At 45.7% G+C, this 14876-nt stretch overlaps 1 protein-coding gene across 1 annotated transcript; it reads left to right on the top strand.

Moving 5' to 3' along the window:
• The first annotated feature begins 1398 nt into the window (after positions 1-1398).
• On the top strand, positions 1399-3476 carry LOC147691740 (cdc42 effector protein 2-like). Its single transcript, XM_086938025.1, has one exon. It carries the CDS (start codon positions 1619-1621, stop codon positions 2360-2362), a length of 744 nt encoding a protein of 247 aa, XP_086794151.1. The 5' UTR covers positions 1399-1618; the 3' UTR covers positions 2363-3476.
• The last annotated feature ends 11400 nt before the right edge of the window (positions 3477-14876 follow it).

The following is a 14876-nucleotide window of genomic DNA, read 5'->3' on the forward strand; positions in this document are numbered from 1 at the left end:
AAAGTTGGTGCAGGTTAGTGCTGTACATCTCTAGACACATGTGTTTCTGGATTTTATCCTTCATCAGTACAGATAAAACGAAATTCATCTGTGGTTTGCTTTATTATTGGGGAATCTGCCTTGCTCTTGTCAATCTAAAAAAAAGTTGGCTAAAATTTAAAATAATTTTGGTTTGAAAAAGTATACATTGCCCAAATGACTCCCAGGCACTGAACGCAATTCCTTTGTGTGAATGTGCTCCTTGGGAGAAGGCAGAAAGTCATGGCCAATGGTTGAAATGGGGTGACCCATTGCCCCATGATGGAGTGAGCTTAAGAAAAATATAAATGACACAACTGACCAATTGCTGAAGAGAGCTGGCTGAATTGGCCTCTAAGTGAGTTTATTGTAGGTATTATTAGTCAAATCACAAGGTATTTGTTAATAGCATACCTAAATATGAAACCTAATGCCGTCAATTTTCTGGCCTTCTATTAATGTTGAATTTTTCTGCCTGAAACTGGGAAGAATCTAATGCTGGAGTAGGAGTGCAAATAAAAAAACAGGTGTAGCCATGCAAGTGAATTGTTGCAGTTTCATCTATTGCAAAATATGTATTTAAGACTTGCATTCTGTTCAATTCATATTTTATAGATTCCCCAAATCTCTCAAGACTTGCAATCCCGAGAAAGCTCAAACATGATTCAGACACTTTTCATTTTTCTCCAAAATAAAAGTGACAAACATTGATCACAACAACCCCTGTTCAGCTATTCACAGTACTCATGGAAGTGGTTGAAAATCATATCCCAGGCTACCCAAAGGGTATTGACCAGTTCTAGTAAGGGCAGATTGTGAACCAAGCCCTCAATACACGGAGTGCATTAGGATGTTGCATGAAACCACATGACTGGAAACAGGGTCTGTGATGACTAGTACTGAAGCGGCCACCTAGTATTGATACATTCAGAATTGTTGTATGTGAATGGATACCATTCCATAGTAGTGAAATTAATTGATCCTGTTAACATTTTTCTCCGTTGACTGTCTTTTTCCTACTAATCTCTCAGCTTTATTTAGTTGGCAGTTTTCATCTTTTGTATATTTGAAAACATGTACTCTTCACTCCTAACACATCCCATTTATATTCTTATATGGGGCAGTCGCACCCCCTCGGCCTAGTTTCTTGTATTGGAAACATAGCTAGCTAGTTGAGCATTCTAACAAATTTCAAATGTGTAGTCGCTGCAATTTAGTAAAATACCTTTTGAAAAATGTTATATACACTGATACTCTCTTTATATACATGTTGTCACGGTTTAATTTAATCCAGTCTCTGGTTGTCATTGTTTGCTGCAATGTTGTGTCAGTGAATACTTCAATATACTAACTAATTATCCTTTTATCATTTTGCAGAAAATCAACAAAAGAAGATCCTTTAGCTGGTGGGTTGTAGACTTTCACTTGCGAAGAGCCCTAGCTGTGGAAGCCGAGAATGACATTGGTGGTGCAATAGATCTGAAAGCCTGACGCTCCTTTAGTTCTTCAAGATCAATACAGTTAACTCCAAGTTGGAGCACCTTTTCTGAAAGGCCTCGAATCCATAACTAGTATCTTTGAATACTGACAGACTGCCAAGATGCCAGCTAAGACCCCCATGTATTTAAAAACCTCCACTCCCAAAAGGGGTAAAAAGTTAAAGCTTCGAGATGTCCTGTCCAGTGAGATGATAAGCCCGCCACTTGGTGATTTCCGACACAGCGCTCACATTGGATTGGATGGAGAAGGTGACATGTTCGGAGAACTCTCCTTCCTACAAGGAAAATATGACCTCCTTCCAAACCTGTCCAGGAAGTTCACCTTCCAGAGAACGGAAGGGAGTCTGGATGAGGAGTATGACAAGTGTTCACCCTCCAGGGGTTACAGGTCGTATATGAAGAGCGCAGTCTCTCTTCCTGTTTTCAGCGGTATGCAAAACCAAGACCAAGCCCCACCCAAACCTCCCAGGTTGCACCTGGAAGAAGCCCCTGGCCACAGGTCAATGTCTGTCAGCGGCGGAGAGAGCTGCTTCCACAGCAATGAGGAAGTGTCCTTTTCTTCCATTTCACACCACGAACAGATAAACTCCTTCCCCTCATCAGCTGCTTCTATCTCTTCCTCAGAGGATTCACTATCATGCAGTAAAGAACCAGATTATAGCCAGAGCAACGGCTTGAGCGCCACCTCTGCCTACGACAACACAGGCAACTTGTGTAGCCTTGAGCCGGACATGCCAAAATCAGAATCCCTTTTAGGGTTGGATCTGGATCTGGGGCCTTCCATCTTAGATGATGTGCTTCGAATTATGGACGATTACAAGACACAAGACACCAAGGAGCTATAAGGCTCACAGAAACCACTATCCCTATTTATTTGAAAAAGTACTTGCTTAACATTATAAGCTGAATGACTGATCCAAACAAGGGTGAAAAGACCCCGTGCTTTACATAGGATGCACATGAATATGTTTTACTCTAAAAGCTGGCCTGATGTCTCGTAAAGAGAAAGCATTTCGCTCGTTTCGGAGCGCCTTTAGCTGTAATCATCTCATACAAGTAGTAGATCTTGTGAGTTACTATAGGATTTTCCTTCAAGAGTCCTAGACCACAGCTGACGTTCATTTCTTGAACTATAACCAAAAGAGTATCTGAACATGAGGGACATTTTTATGGTTCATTTTCTGGTGGCTGATTTGTGATGTTGATTGCAGCCCAATACTGGCATTTTTCCTCCAAACCATGGAGTCTCACAATAAATGTAAAAAGTTCCCAATAACTCAACGCTGCCAAACCCTCTGGAGAAGCCAGTACAGGCCCGCTTTAAGGCAGTGCAACTGGTGCGGCCGCTCTGGGATCTGACCTGTGGAGGGGGCGTGGACTTCAGGAGGACACTGTGTTTAGCAATAACTTATGATTGGAGAGATGAGGGGCACTTTTGCCTGGTAGTAGTGACAGAATTCAAGGAGGCGGTCATAAGGTATGGGGGCGCCAAATATGATGGTCGCACCCGGCACCGCCAGGGCTAAAGCCGGCCTGAGCCAGTATTTCAACTGATCGACAAATGTTATAGGAACAAATGGACCTTGCTGATTCTGTGCTTTCATGAGACTGTGTAAGAATGACAGATTTTTTTTAATGAACATAATGTAAATTTCTAACATGATTAGCTGTTCGGAGTTTTGGCATCAGGGTTGTGAACTACTGATGCAGCAATTGCCTTTATCAGGCGCCAAAAGCCATACAAATAACTGAATACAGATGTGCAGCTTAACCAAGGCTGGGCACTCTTCAATGTCTTGTTGACCACAAACGTACACAATGAAACCACAAGAATAAATAAATATATATATATATTTTTCCAAAGATTTATCCAAAAGCATCAGGACTGCAATATCGGCTCCCCTCAGAATAAAGGTTCAGGTTGAACATCTGTTACTGAGTGCATCCTCGTACTTTGAGATACATCTTTGGAAACATATATATATATATATATATATATATATATATATATATAGAGAGAGAGAGAGAGAGAGAGAGAGAGAGAGAGAGAGAGAGAGAGAGAGAGAGAGAGAGAGAGAGAGAGAGAGAGAGAGAGAGAGAGAGAGAGAGAGAGAGAGATTAACTTTCTCGGCTAAAGACTTAGGGCCTGATTCACAAACTTAGACCTGAAATCTAATTTCAATATTCACAAAGGGGCTTGTGAGTACTATGTTTATGCCTGTGGAGGTTCTGCACCCAGTGCGGCATCTCCACAGGTGTAGAGATAATACTCATAAGTCTCTTTTGTGCATACCGATTTTAGACTACAGGTGTAAACTTAGACAAGTAGATTTTACACACACCGCAGCAATTTAACCCCTTCTGTGAACGACCGTTGGCTGTCGCAGCCCAGCCCACCCTTTAGAACGCCCGCACCACGGCAGAATTGCCGCCGCGGTTAAGGCGTTAAGCAAACAGTTAACAACACATTAAGCAAGCCTGGGGCAGGAGTGTCAAGCACCACCACTGGCCACCGAACAAGTTCACAAACTGATTAATAAGGGTGATTAACTCAATATCAAGCTGTTTGTTGTATTTACATTTCCCCTGATCACTTTATCTCCCACCATTGTCCTTATAATTCTGATACAGACTGACAATGACGTGTTTCTTGAGTTGGTTATCAGACAACCTTAAAACACTAACCTAGGAATGCAGACCAGCCTGCCCTCTCCCTGCTTGGCCTTCTACCCACTCCTAAACCCACACAAGCTCCTCTTTGTCCATGAAATAATCAGAAGCATGACATCAGCAGGTTTCCTCGAAATGTGAATATTTCCTGCTTGGCTCAGTTTCACATAAGAGTCTGCAGTCTTCACTGTGCCAAGAGTGGGGTTGGAGGCATTTTATTTTTTCTTCCTTTGATAAGATGAAAGTCCAACTGCCACAACATAAACCTGGTTGTCTCTTAAAAATGCACTGGGCTTCGGCAAAATTGCTGTTTTAATCTGTTACCAAAGAGGCTACATATCTACTATGACCAGTGTTTTAAGCTGCATTATTTTAGGAAATCGGCATAGGGTGCATACCTTCTACGCCTCTGCGTGCACATTGCCAGGCTTTGCTGTTTTTCTGTTACTATCCTTCTGTCAGAGTTATCTGCCGCTCCCACATTCTGAGGCCTGAAAGTAGTCCTTTGTCCGGTGGAAGGGAGCTCTTTCTACATCTCATGGCGTCTTCTAAGTATAGATTCTTAGGGTTTCTTTGCATCTACATACAAATCCTGATTCGACATAAACAGGAGTGTGCGCCAGGGATTCTGAGGAGTGTCCAGTGTTAACAAAGTGCATTTAGCCAGGAAAACACGGCCATAATATATATGCCTTTGGAAAAATCATTGTAAGGAGACAAAACGTTGTAATCCAGTGCGAAAAGTCTGATTCTGCTTTTTATGGTTCCCACCTACCTCATTATCTTGGAATGATGGGATAGTAGTGTACCCGGTAAACACCACATCCTGTGCCATAGGTGTTTACCGGATGTGCTATTAATGCATAGACTAATGGCCGGCTGGTAATGAGGCCGTCAGATGGAACAAAATAAACAGTTGCTGAGCAGCAAGAGGGGTTAATATTCTCAGTGTCTGGTTTTCATCACAATACAAGTCAAAGGCTTCCAACAAAATGAGAGTACAAGTAAGTGTCCAGAGGGTGGAGAAGGTGAGGAAGAGGGTTGTATTAAGCGTTTTATGACTGCTAGCCAGGAAAGTAGGCTTGTGTTTTGAGTATTTTGTGAAGGCGGTTAATATGGATATATGTTTTTTGTTCATTTTAACCGAATTACTCAGTTTTATTGGTCAAGACAGTGGGTTACTGAAGACGATTGTGGAGGATGTAGAATTCAGATGTTGGTAAAGGCTGGTGATGGAATTTTCCAGATGAAGGGGGGGTAATTTTTTGGAATGCCTTGCTTGCTGGTGACTCGTTCAACTTCTGCCATTCTAATAAGTTTTGTCGATCCGCTGTCCTTTCACTCTTCGTGCTCAACCGCCAAAAGCAGATATTCTCCAGGTGAGCAACTAGAGGTAAAATGAGGAATAACCATGGGAATAGCGTCTGTAATTACTCATTCTTTATAAAGGGGCCTGGAGGTTATTTTACTTAATACTTATTATCTCTTTCCCCCACTCATGGAGTTACTCCAGGCATGATGAGAGGACTGGTTTTATAACACTGGCAAACTCGGGGCTGGTGCAAATGCATCAGTTGACCTGCCTCTGAGCAACGACATCCACCTGTTTCGTGCAAATGACTGATAAGTTTGTGCGATGCACCTCTGTGTTTACGTTGTAAATTTGTATATAAGTCCCAGAGCTGAGGACCGTGCAGCAGTTTAAGTAGAGGTGGTGACAGTCTGGTGAACACCTGATTGAGAGCGTCCCTGAGAAGGTTCAGGCCTTAACCCGGTGCTTGATTGGAAATACTTACAGTATAGCAAAAAACGTCACGAGTGTTTTAGATTTCTTGTTGCTATCCCAGTAGTTTACTCTTATGAATGCAGGAAGTTATTCCTTTGCAGTGATTAAGTCTACAAACAAGTGTAAAGTTCCCACTCCTCAATCTGAGCATTTTGAATGCGGGATTTCTTAATGTGAAACTTCTGTGGTATGAAAGCGATTGATTCTTTGTGCAATGGATGCGTACATGCAGCAAACGAATAACCCTACGTGCAAAAACGTGTATTAAAAAAAACATAAGTACAGTTTGTCTGCTTTCTTGTATTTTTTGGTACCTTCTGCTACTTCCATGATACTGAGACATCATCTTTGTTAACATATTAATGTACAATATTTCTGTGTTCACTTTTCTGGATTATTATGTAATTAATAATAAAGCTTTTGTTTTGTAATCCTGTGTCTACTTCATGTGATCAAGTCAATCATGGGAATGTTTAAATGGAATAGAACCCCTATTTAAACAAGCGTTGAGCAGAGCAGGAAAAGGTGTGAGGGAATGCACACACACCACCCCTAGCCTTTCACGACCACTGCTGACTCCGCAGCTGCAGGAGAATCATTAACAGGCACCAGCCCTGAGGAGCTGGAATGGACGATGCACCACCACTGCTGGAGACTTTGACAGGGAGCAAAGGCCTGCCTGCTGTCAAGCCATGGCCCTATTGAAAGCAGTGAGCATCAATAAATGCCTTACCGTGCATAACAAAAGTCAAAAGTGCTTCGACACTGCACACTGCCAACACCACGCTACCAGTGCTGGAGGCCTGCAAGGGAGCAAAGGGGTCCTTGTATCATACCACAGTCAAGCTAAAAGCACTAGTGAAGGTCTTACTGTAAACCGCAGGAGTCAAGGGTGCTTCTGCACTGCACACCACGCACTACCCCCACCACGCCACCAGTGCTGGAGGCCAGACCGGGAGCAAGGGGTCCTTGTATCATAATAAAAGCACAAATGAAGGACTTACCGTGCGTAGCAGGAATCAATGGTGCTTTGGCACTACACACCAAAGAAAGAGAGAGAATGCATGAATGCCTGTGTGTGTGTTCGAGAGAGAGAGGGGGGGGGGGAGAGAGAGAGAAAAAGCGTGGGCCTGTGTATGTGTGAGAGAGGAAGAGAGCGTGGATGTGTGCGTGCATATGTGTGAGAGCAAGAGCGCGCATGTGTGTGCGTGGGTGTGTGTGAGAGAAAGAGAGAGAGTGAATGTGTCTGTGTGTGTGTGTGAGTGAGAGAATGTGCATGTGTGTGTGTCTCTGTGTGTGTGAGAGTGAGAGCGTGCATGTGTGTGAGAGAGGGGGAGAGAGAAAGAGCAGAGAGCCTGCATGTGTGAGTATTCGTGTGCTTATAAAGGACATCAAAGTGCCGAAAGGAGAGAAAGAAGGGGTGAGTGCATGCCGAGGTGACAAGAAGGACTGGGCGAAAAGGGAGGGGGGAATGCCAGAAGGGAAAGTGATCACGGGGGGAAGCACGCAAGTGTTGCACGCGCACCCGCTCACATGCACTGCAACTGTAGCCAGCACAGTGCATGCTGACACTGAACAGTAAAGGAAGTAATATGCCAGCGGAATGCTGATGTAAGGCATTAAAACGCAATATGTGCGATGTTGTCATGATCGATTTTCTTGAGAAAATAGTTTTATAAAAGAAAGAAAAAAGTACAACATATTAAAACAAACGGGCTCCTTCCAGCCAAAGCAAACATCCGGTCTCCTAGAAGAAGCATTCGAGTTTTCACAAACCATGTACAGCAGGCCAATCTTTGCAGAGTTTACTAGCACAGCCAGCAGAAACGCCATGTAATAAGCTGTTAAGTTTTTAGAACATTTGCACTCACACACTGTAAACACTGCTGTTTCTAGTAGGTGCTCGGTGGAGCAACACAATACTGCAAACACACACACTTTCTATCAGAAGCGTCTTTCTGTTGTCTCCGGCTGCAGCCATTGTGGGGTTTGTATTGTGCTGCATGTAGGGAGGCACACACGGAGATTGTATGCTCTGTAATTTTAAAGTAGTGTGCTCAGTGTAGTCACTCAGACTGGCTTCGCGTAAACACTGAATTATTGCAAGCTTGTGCTTAGTGCAGCTACACACAGGGGCAGTGTAAATCCTCCACATTTGTGCCGTGCTACATGCGGCCAGGGTTAGGCTTCCATTTTGTTTGTTTCATGTAGGCAGCCACAGGTTTTATTTTGTTACATTAAACTAGTGTGCCCATTGTGTCGGATACTCAGCAGTGTTTGCAATATGTGCCTCCTGTAGCCAGACGGAGTCTGTAAACAGAGCTCTATATGTAGCGCGCATAATGTAGGCAGGTGTGCAAATGGACTGTCAACATTTTACTTTTATTAGTATGTGTATAATGAGTAAGCAACAGCCGCAAATACGTAATTGCTATTGTATAATGCAGACTCACATTGTCAGTATTGCGCTCTTCGAATTATATACCTCAAGTAGGGAGACATCCATCTATATACATCACTGGTTGTATCAAGCTTAATTTAGTAAGTCACACAACCTGTAAACACTACACCATATATATCCTGTGTTTAGTGAAGGGCGGGAAGGCACACGGACAGCGGAAGGGGGGCGGGCAGGCACACAGACAGCGTTTCTTGCATTTCTCTCTAATGTATGCCCTCCTTCTTGTCTGGCTACCCTCCCTTCTCTTCTCTCCATCCACCGCTTGTCAATGGTCCCTCCCTCGTTCATCACCGCCCTCTCTTTCGGTTCATCACCGCCCTCTCTTTCGGTCATTCTTTCCGCTCTCCCTTTTCCCTCCGCTGTCTGTGAATGTCCTGCATCCCGTACCTGTTCTAAACCTCTTCCTGCTCCCGTACCCGCCTGTCCCATGACTGAGCCCTTTAAAAAGATGCATCGGGGGTCTCCCACACCATGGACCCTTCAGGACTACAGAAGGCCCTCGGCACACAGCGATGTGGCAGGGCTCCAGCCAATGGGTGCGTCTCTGCCGATGCCCACCCCCTCCCCTCTCTTCCCGGACTCATCTCTCCCCGGACATCTCTTCATTTTTTCCAGGAGGCGGGGTTTTCAGGCCATCGACCCGAGGCCCTCCTGGCGGTGTGGACAGAAGGGCAGCCGGGCTCCCATGGGGTGTATTTACCAACTGTTGGCAAGAGTCAATGACCCCAGCAGGCCTCGCCCTCTCCTCTGCAGGCGGCCAGCCCGAGACCCCATCTCCACTAGAGTATCATTTCTGCCCCCTCCCCCGTCATCTGCTCCTAACACCCCTTCTACTCTACTTCCGTGCCCTCACTCTCTCTCTCCTGTTACTTCTCCAGCCCTCACACTCCCTGTTTCCTGTCAAACTCCGTCTCCGCTCCTTGCCCATGATGTGTTTAGTGAAGGGCGGGCAGGCACACGGACAGCGGGAGGGGGGCGGGCAGGCACACGGAAAGCGGGAGGGGGGCGGGCAGGCACACGGACAGCGGGAGGGGGCGGGCAGGTACACGGACAGCGGGAGGGGGCGGACAGCGGGAGGGGGGCGGGCAGGCACACGGACAGCGGAGGGGGGAGGGCAGGCACACGGACAGCGGAGGGGGGAGAAGGCAGGACAGCAGCAAGACCACACAGAGCACCAGCATCCGGGCTGGCATTTTTCCCAGACCTCTCCTCTCCAGGGGCTCCTCCTCAACAGGCTGAGTTTCTCAGTCTTCTCCAGGAGCACCCAGCTAAATGGGACAATGCACTAACTATCTCTGTCCGAATGTCCCCCATTCACACACAAGTAGCACATATGCTGCCAACACGACCGCAACAGAGCCTGGCAAAGCATGTCCATGGACAACCAGCGAGCCCAACGGTCGTCCACCGGTAAGGCCCCTGAAGCCGTAGTGCTAACCTGTCCAGCAGTAAAAGAACGCAGAAATGGGGAGTGCGGCCGCTGACATAAGGCTCCCTAGATGTTTGTGGCGCGCCGCAACATTAAATAAGGCCCCACTCCTGCACATGAGGCCTGTGTGGGAAAAGAGATGGCACCCACCAGAGTACAGCTGCGCTGGTCGCTCACTGTGAGGAGGGGTGGCGGGGGGGGGGGGGGTGAACAGGCAGCTAGGCAAGCAGGGCTGGTCCCTGGATGAAAAAAAATAAGCACACAGATAGTGACGCCTCCAGGCAAACCCCCAGTACAGAGCGACTGACACTCGCCATCAGCTGAAATCGTGCATCTACCCCTGCAGAAACAACAATGAGAGGTGCCCACAAGGAAGGCACGGGCAGCAACTGAATGAAAGAGACTGCAGCCCATGTTTAAACAAGGAAAGGCACGGACAGCGGGAGGGGGGCGGGAAAGACACTGACAGCGGGAGGGGGGGCGGGAAAGACACGGACAGCGGGAGGGGGGGCGAGAAAGACACGGACACCGGTAGGGGGGGGCGGGAACGGCAAGGCACTCACCTGGACTTCTTCCGGCGGCGGTTGGCCGCGGAATGGGAAGAAAACAAACGGACGACAAAAAAAATAAACCCCGCCCACGGCCGCGATGACGATCGGAGAGGGAAGAAATCGCGGGAACGCCCACGAATCTGGTCCGGCCATGACGGACAGATCTCTGTTCCAATGGCTAGCCTCCATTTATGGAGCTAGCCAATGGAACAGAGGGGCGGATTCCAAGCCACACTCTTTCTAACATTAGATTTCGCCTGCGCCGAAAAGCTGCGCAGAGCACAGCCTTCGGCGAGGCGAAAACTAAAAAGTATCGACAAAGCCAATATGTCTGGCTTCAGAATAAATTGGCTTTTTGTAGTGTTTCTTTTTAAACTTTTTCAGTTTGGGATTTCTACAAGCTGGTGAAGTTTAAACAAATTGTCACATTGCGAGTTTAAAATTGCAATTTTGAACATCCCCAATCAAGAGAGGGCTGGCCTTAATGATGATTGAACATGTGACCTTCAAATTATCCACAGATTTATAAAGTTGAAACATTATCCCACTGAGCTGCCTTCACGTCTGTCTGTCTTAAAAAGGTATCAGCTAGTGAGATGGTTCAGTAGAAGGAGTAGGATGCTGTGAAGATCTGTGTATCCACCATACATTAGTGCAGGGTTCTCCAATCTTATCTGTAATAACAGCTGCTTATGTTCAGTGAAAATCCCCCCAATCTGCTGGCGTTGTAGTAGTGACCACATCAAACAATTTTGCATTAAAGGCCACTGTATCCAAGATGCGACCTATGATCGCCTCAGCTCATCAGGCATCAGTAGTAATGTAAAAAAATATTTTTTCAGTGTGGAATGTGTCTGCATATGTAATGTATAACTGCCATACCTGCAATGCCTCTGGTACCAAGGTAATTAGTATTAGTAAATAGGTCTCCCCAGTGGCATTTTAGTTATCACTCAAATGTTAGCTTTAAATATTTTTTTTGATTCAGCTTTTCTCTAAACATTTGCTTATAAGCTCTGAAAATACATATATTTTGGTCTCGAATACCAGTTTTTGAATTTTGGTAAACTACATTGATTCAACATAGCTAAGGCTCTGAACCTAGTAGGCTAAGCTGAACACAGGAAAGCTACATTTAGGTTGCTGGTGAGCTACCAGTAGCCCAGAAGCTACTCATTCGAGAAGCCTGCATTAGCGTGTAGTACTGATGGGTTGTTCATGTTTTCTTTGCTTTGGAGCACTGTGTGTTTTTGATATTTGCAGGTTACAGAGTAGGCTGGGGCTCCACAAAGTGACCAAAAAATTAATTTGCGCTAAGCGGGATTCCGCAAGCGGCTGAGTGCGTTGCATTGCACCGTTCATGCTGATTTTTAGCACCGGGTGTTTTCCTGCACTGGAAAATCAGTGTGAACAGCACCATGTGCAGCGCAGGAGGGCGCTGCTTCTTCCTGCCGCTCAAGGAGATGTTCTTGATGCAGCAGCTTCCTTAACACCAACAGAAGCTTTCTTGATGTTAGCGGTCATGCCCATCTGCGACCGCCTGCGTTGAGAAATCTCACTGGGAGGTTGTCTAGCGTTGGGTTTTCCTCACTTGCATTCCCCAACTTAACGTTAGCGAGCAAGGAAAAAACTTGTGGAGTAGAGTTTTTCGGAACTGCGTGTTCTCTGCAGAGTGCGGAAAACTCTGCGAGCAGAGCGGAGTTCACCCCCCAGGCCTATAACAGAGGTGTGTGAGTAGCAGAGTTGATTCTTAGTTCAATTAAAAAAAAACTGAGTGGGCTCACATACATTTAATGCTCAGATGCAGGTTTAACCTGCAGGTCAAGCGTTCAAATCCTTTTAAGGTACTCAGTCACTTATACAAAGACCTACATCTGGGCCCAGGTTTACTAAGATTTTGCATCAGGGGTGCTGGTAGGGTTGAGGAATAGTCAATCACTTGTCAAGGCAAGATATAACATTTGGACATGCCGGGGGTTTGGCTGTCCTGAAATTTCCTCTTTTCCTGTAGGACAACCTTCCTCTGGCTACAAGGTTAGAACATGTCATTCTTCATTATGCCTATGCACATTGCCTTACAAAAGCTCGCTGGCAAAGATACCAAAGAGAAACGTGTCGGCTGTGTTTCTATATCTGCATTGATTATCGATGACTCTGTCTTAATATGCATATACACCACTAATAGATTAAATATAAAACCTTTAATAAATAATTTGTGAGAAATTCCTCAACAGTAATAAATGTAAGAGTGCCAAGATGAAAGACTCAACTGTTAAACTGAATAAAGGATGACAGTCTTTGGTGTATTTACTACCACCGAGTACTACAAGCAGTTCATGTCCAAGTGTCAGCCTAAACCTTCCCACCTGAACATAACGTAGTTCTTTTTATCTAACTACCAGTTAATCTTGCAATGTAGTGCCATGAGGCTCCAATTTAAAGATCTTCCCAATACCAATGTGGACCCTTGTGGCAACCAGCTGTCTTAAAGACACTGGTGTCTATAGCCATCGGTATCAGGATTCGACAGATAGCAAGATTCCATGGGTGTCGGTAGCCTTGAATGTTAGTATTCCACTGGAGTCTGTAACTCACTCTTGTGTGTATCTCTTTGCTATCTGTATCACTTTAAAGAAAGTTTGCTTTGGGGGTTTGAATAGCTGCCATATTTGAGTCTGAGGATAGCTGCCCCCCAGGGAAATCTACTAACCCGAGACATTTCTGAAACTAGAGACCTCGGGAAATCCAGGGTGGTGTGGTTTGCAAGAATGAAAGCAAGTTTCCTTGCTCAGAATGCATTGCAAATGTCTGAATTATACCTAAAGCAGTTTGAATGAGAGATGGCTGTATTGAGTATGGGTTTTCTTTTTATTAAGTGCCCATTGTTATTTTCAGCCCCGCTGGCTAGCCAGATGGGGAATAATCCTCCCCACCAATCTGCCTCCCTAGAAAGGCAGACATATTTGTAGTGCAATGGCATGACTGGAGGCAAGGTGGTTTCTCAATGGCAAGAGTGGCGGACCTCAACCCCAACCCAACTCAATGTTGCAAAATTCCTGGGGTGTAATGGTGCTTTCTTTCTCCTGAGCTGAGCAGATTAGGGGTAAACCGCCTAATCTGCAATCATGTAGTGGTGCATCCTGCTGTTATGAAGGACAGGCCCCACACCTTTCATTGTATGCAATGACCCGTTGTGTTTAGTCGGTCTTTCTGGCCCTCTGGACCATGCAGATTGGAGTTAACCTCCTGACCTGCCACTCCAGGAGGGCAGAAGTATTGTCTGTGCCCCAGGGGTGGGAAGCGGGGAAGGGGCAGGGCTATAACTTATTGCCTGGAAGGTCTAGGCCTGCATTGCCTTCATAATATATATACATTCATGGTGTCGTCAGATTTGCGGTCCATGCTCCCACTGATTGACGCTTACTTGGTGAAGGTTACACTGGTGAAAACTTCTGGCTCTCAGATGTGGTTCACATTATATCCACCAAATCCACTGTGTTACTGGAACATCTACCTGGTGACACGTTTTAAGGTTAAATGATGGAATCCTGTTAACATCATCTGACTTGAATTAAATCAGATATATCCACCTTGATGAGAATAATTCAGATTATTAGATGCTTTGGGAATAAGAAAGATGCTCCAATACAATGCTATCTCTACCTCAGTTAAACATTAGGAGGCTAATAATAATATTGACAATGGAAACTGATTTTAATCCTTTAAATGTGAAAGCCTGAATGTCCATGTCCACGTCTGCTGCACTATCTTTGAAATCGGAGGGCAAAATGTGCAGGTCACCTTCTCTCAATGGGCGACAAGGACGCCCTCAATACGTTCACTGGAAGACTTCCCTGATAATGGCACCTTTTCTATGGGGAACAAAGTGGGGGCTCCCAGACTGAAGAAATATCTCAAAAAACTAGAAGACAAAGGCCCTCATTATGAGTCTATTTACAAAAGGGGGTGGTGATGAACAGAGTGTCTGAATTGAGCAGACCACTCTTACCCAGTCCAAAGATCAGGGCTTGATCCATCACCGTTATTTATCTCACTGCCCCATCCCAGCTCAGAACCTGGCTATATGCAAATCAGTCTGTCCCTGGCCCAGTGCATCATGGGAACAGGGCAGACTAAACTACCAAGCCAATTCTTTACCAGAAAGGAGACAAGCTACCGGGGACCGGTTTCTGGCATTTCAGCCGTCTTCGGCCCGGCTTGCTTGAATCCTGATGGAGCAGTGAGAAAGGGACTCATGTCTGAGTATACCCTGCCACACCTATAGTGGCCAAAATCGATTTACAAAAGGGGGTGGTGATGAACAGAGTGTCTGAATTGAGCAGACCACTCTTACCCAGTCCAAAGATCAGGGCTTGATCCATCACCGTTATTTATCTCACTGCCCCATCCCAGCTCAGAACCTGGCTATATGCAAATCAGTCTGTCCCTGGCCCAGTGCATC

This window comes from Lissotriton vulgaris, chromosome 9 (genome assembly GCF_964263255.1).
Source record: "Lissotriton vulgaris chromosome 9, aLisVul1.2, whole genome shotgun sequence".
NCBI lineage: Eukaryota > Metazoa > Chordata > Amphibia > Caudata > Salamandridae > Lissotriton > Lissotriton vulgaris.

Bases quoted from the DNA above. Each gene is read 5' to 3' on its own strand.
- LOC147691740 (XM_086938025.1), top strand. From the start codon at position 1,619: ATGCCAGCTAAGACCCCCATGTATTTAAAAACCTCCACTCCCAAAAGG.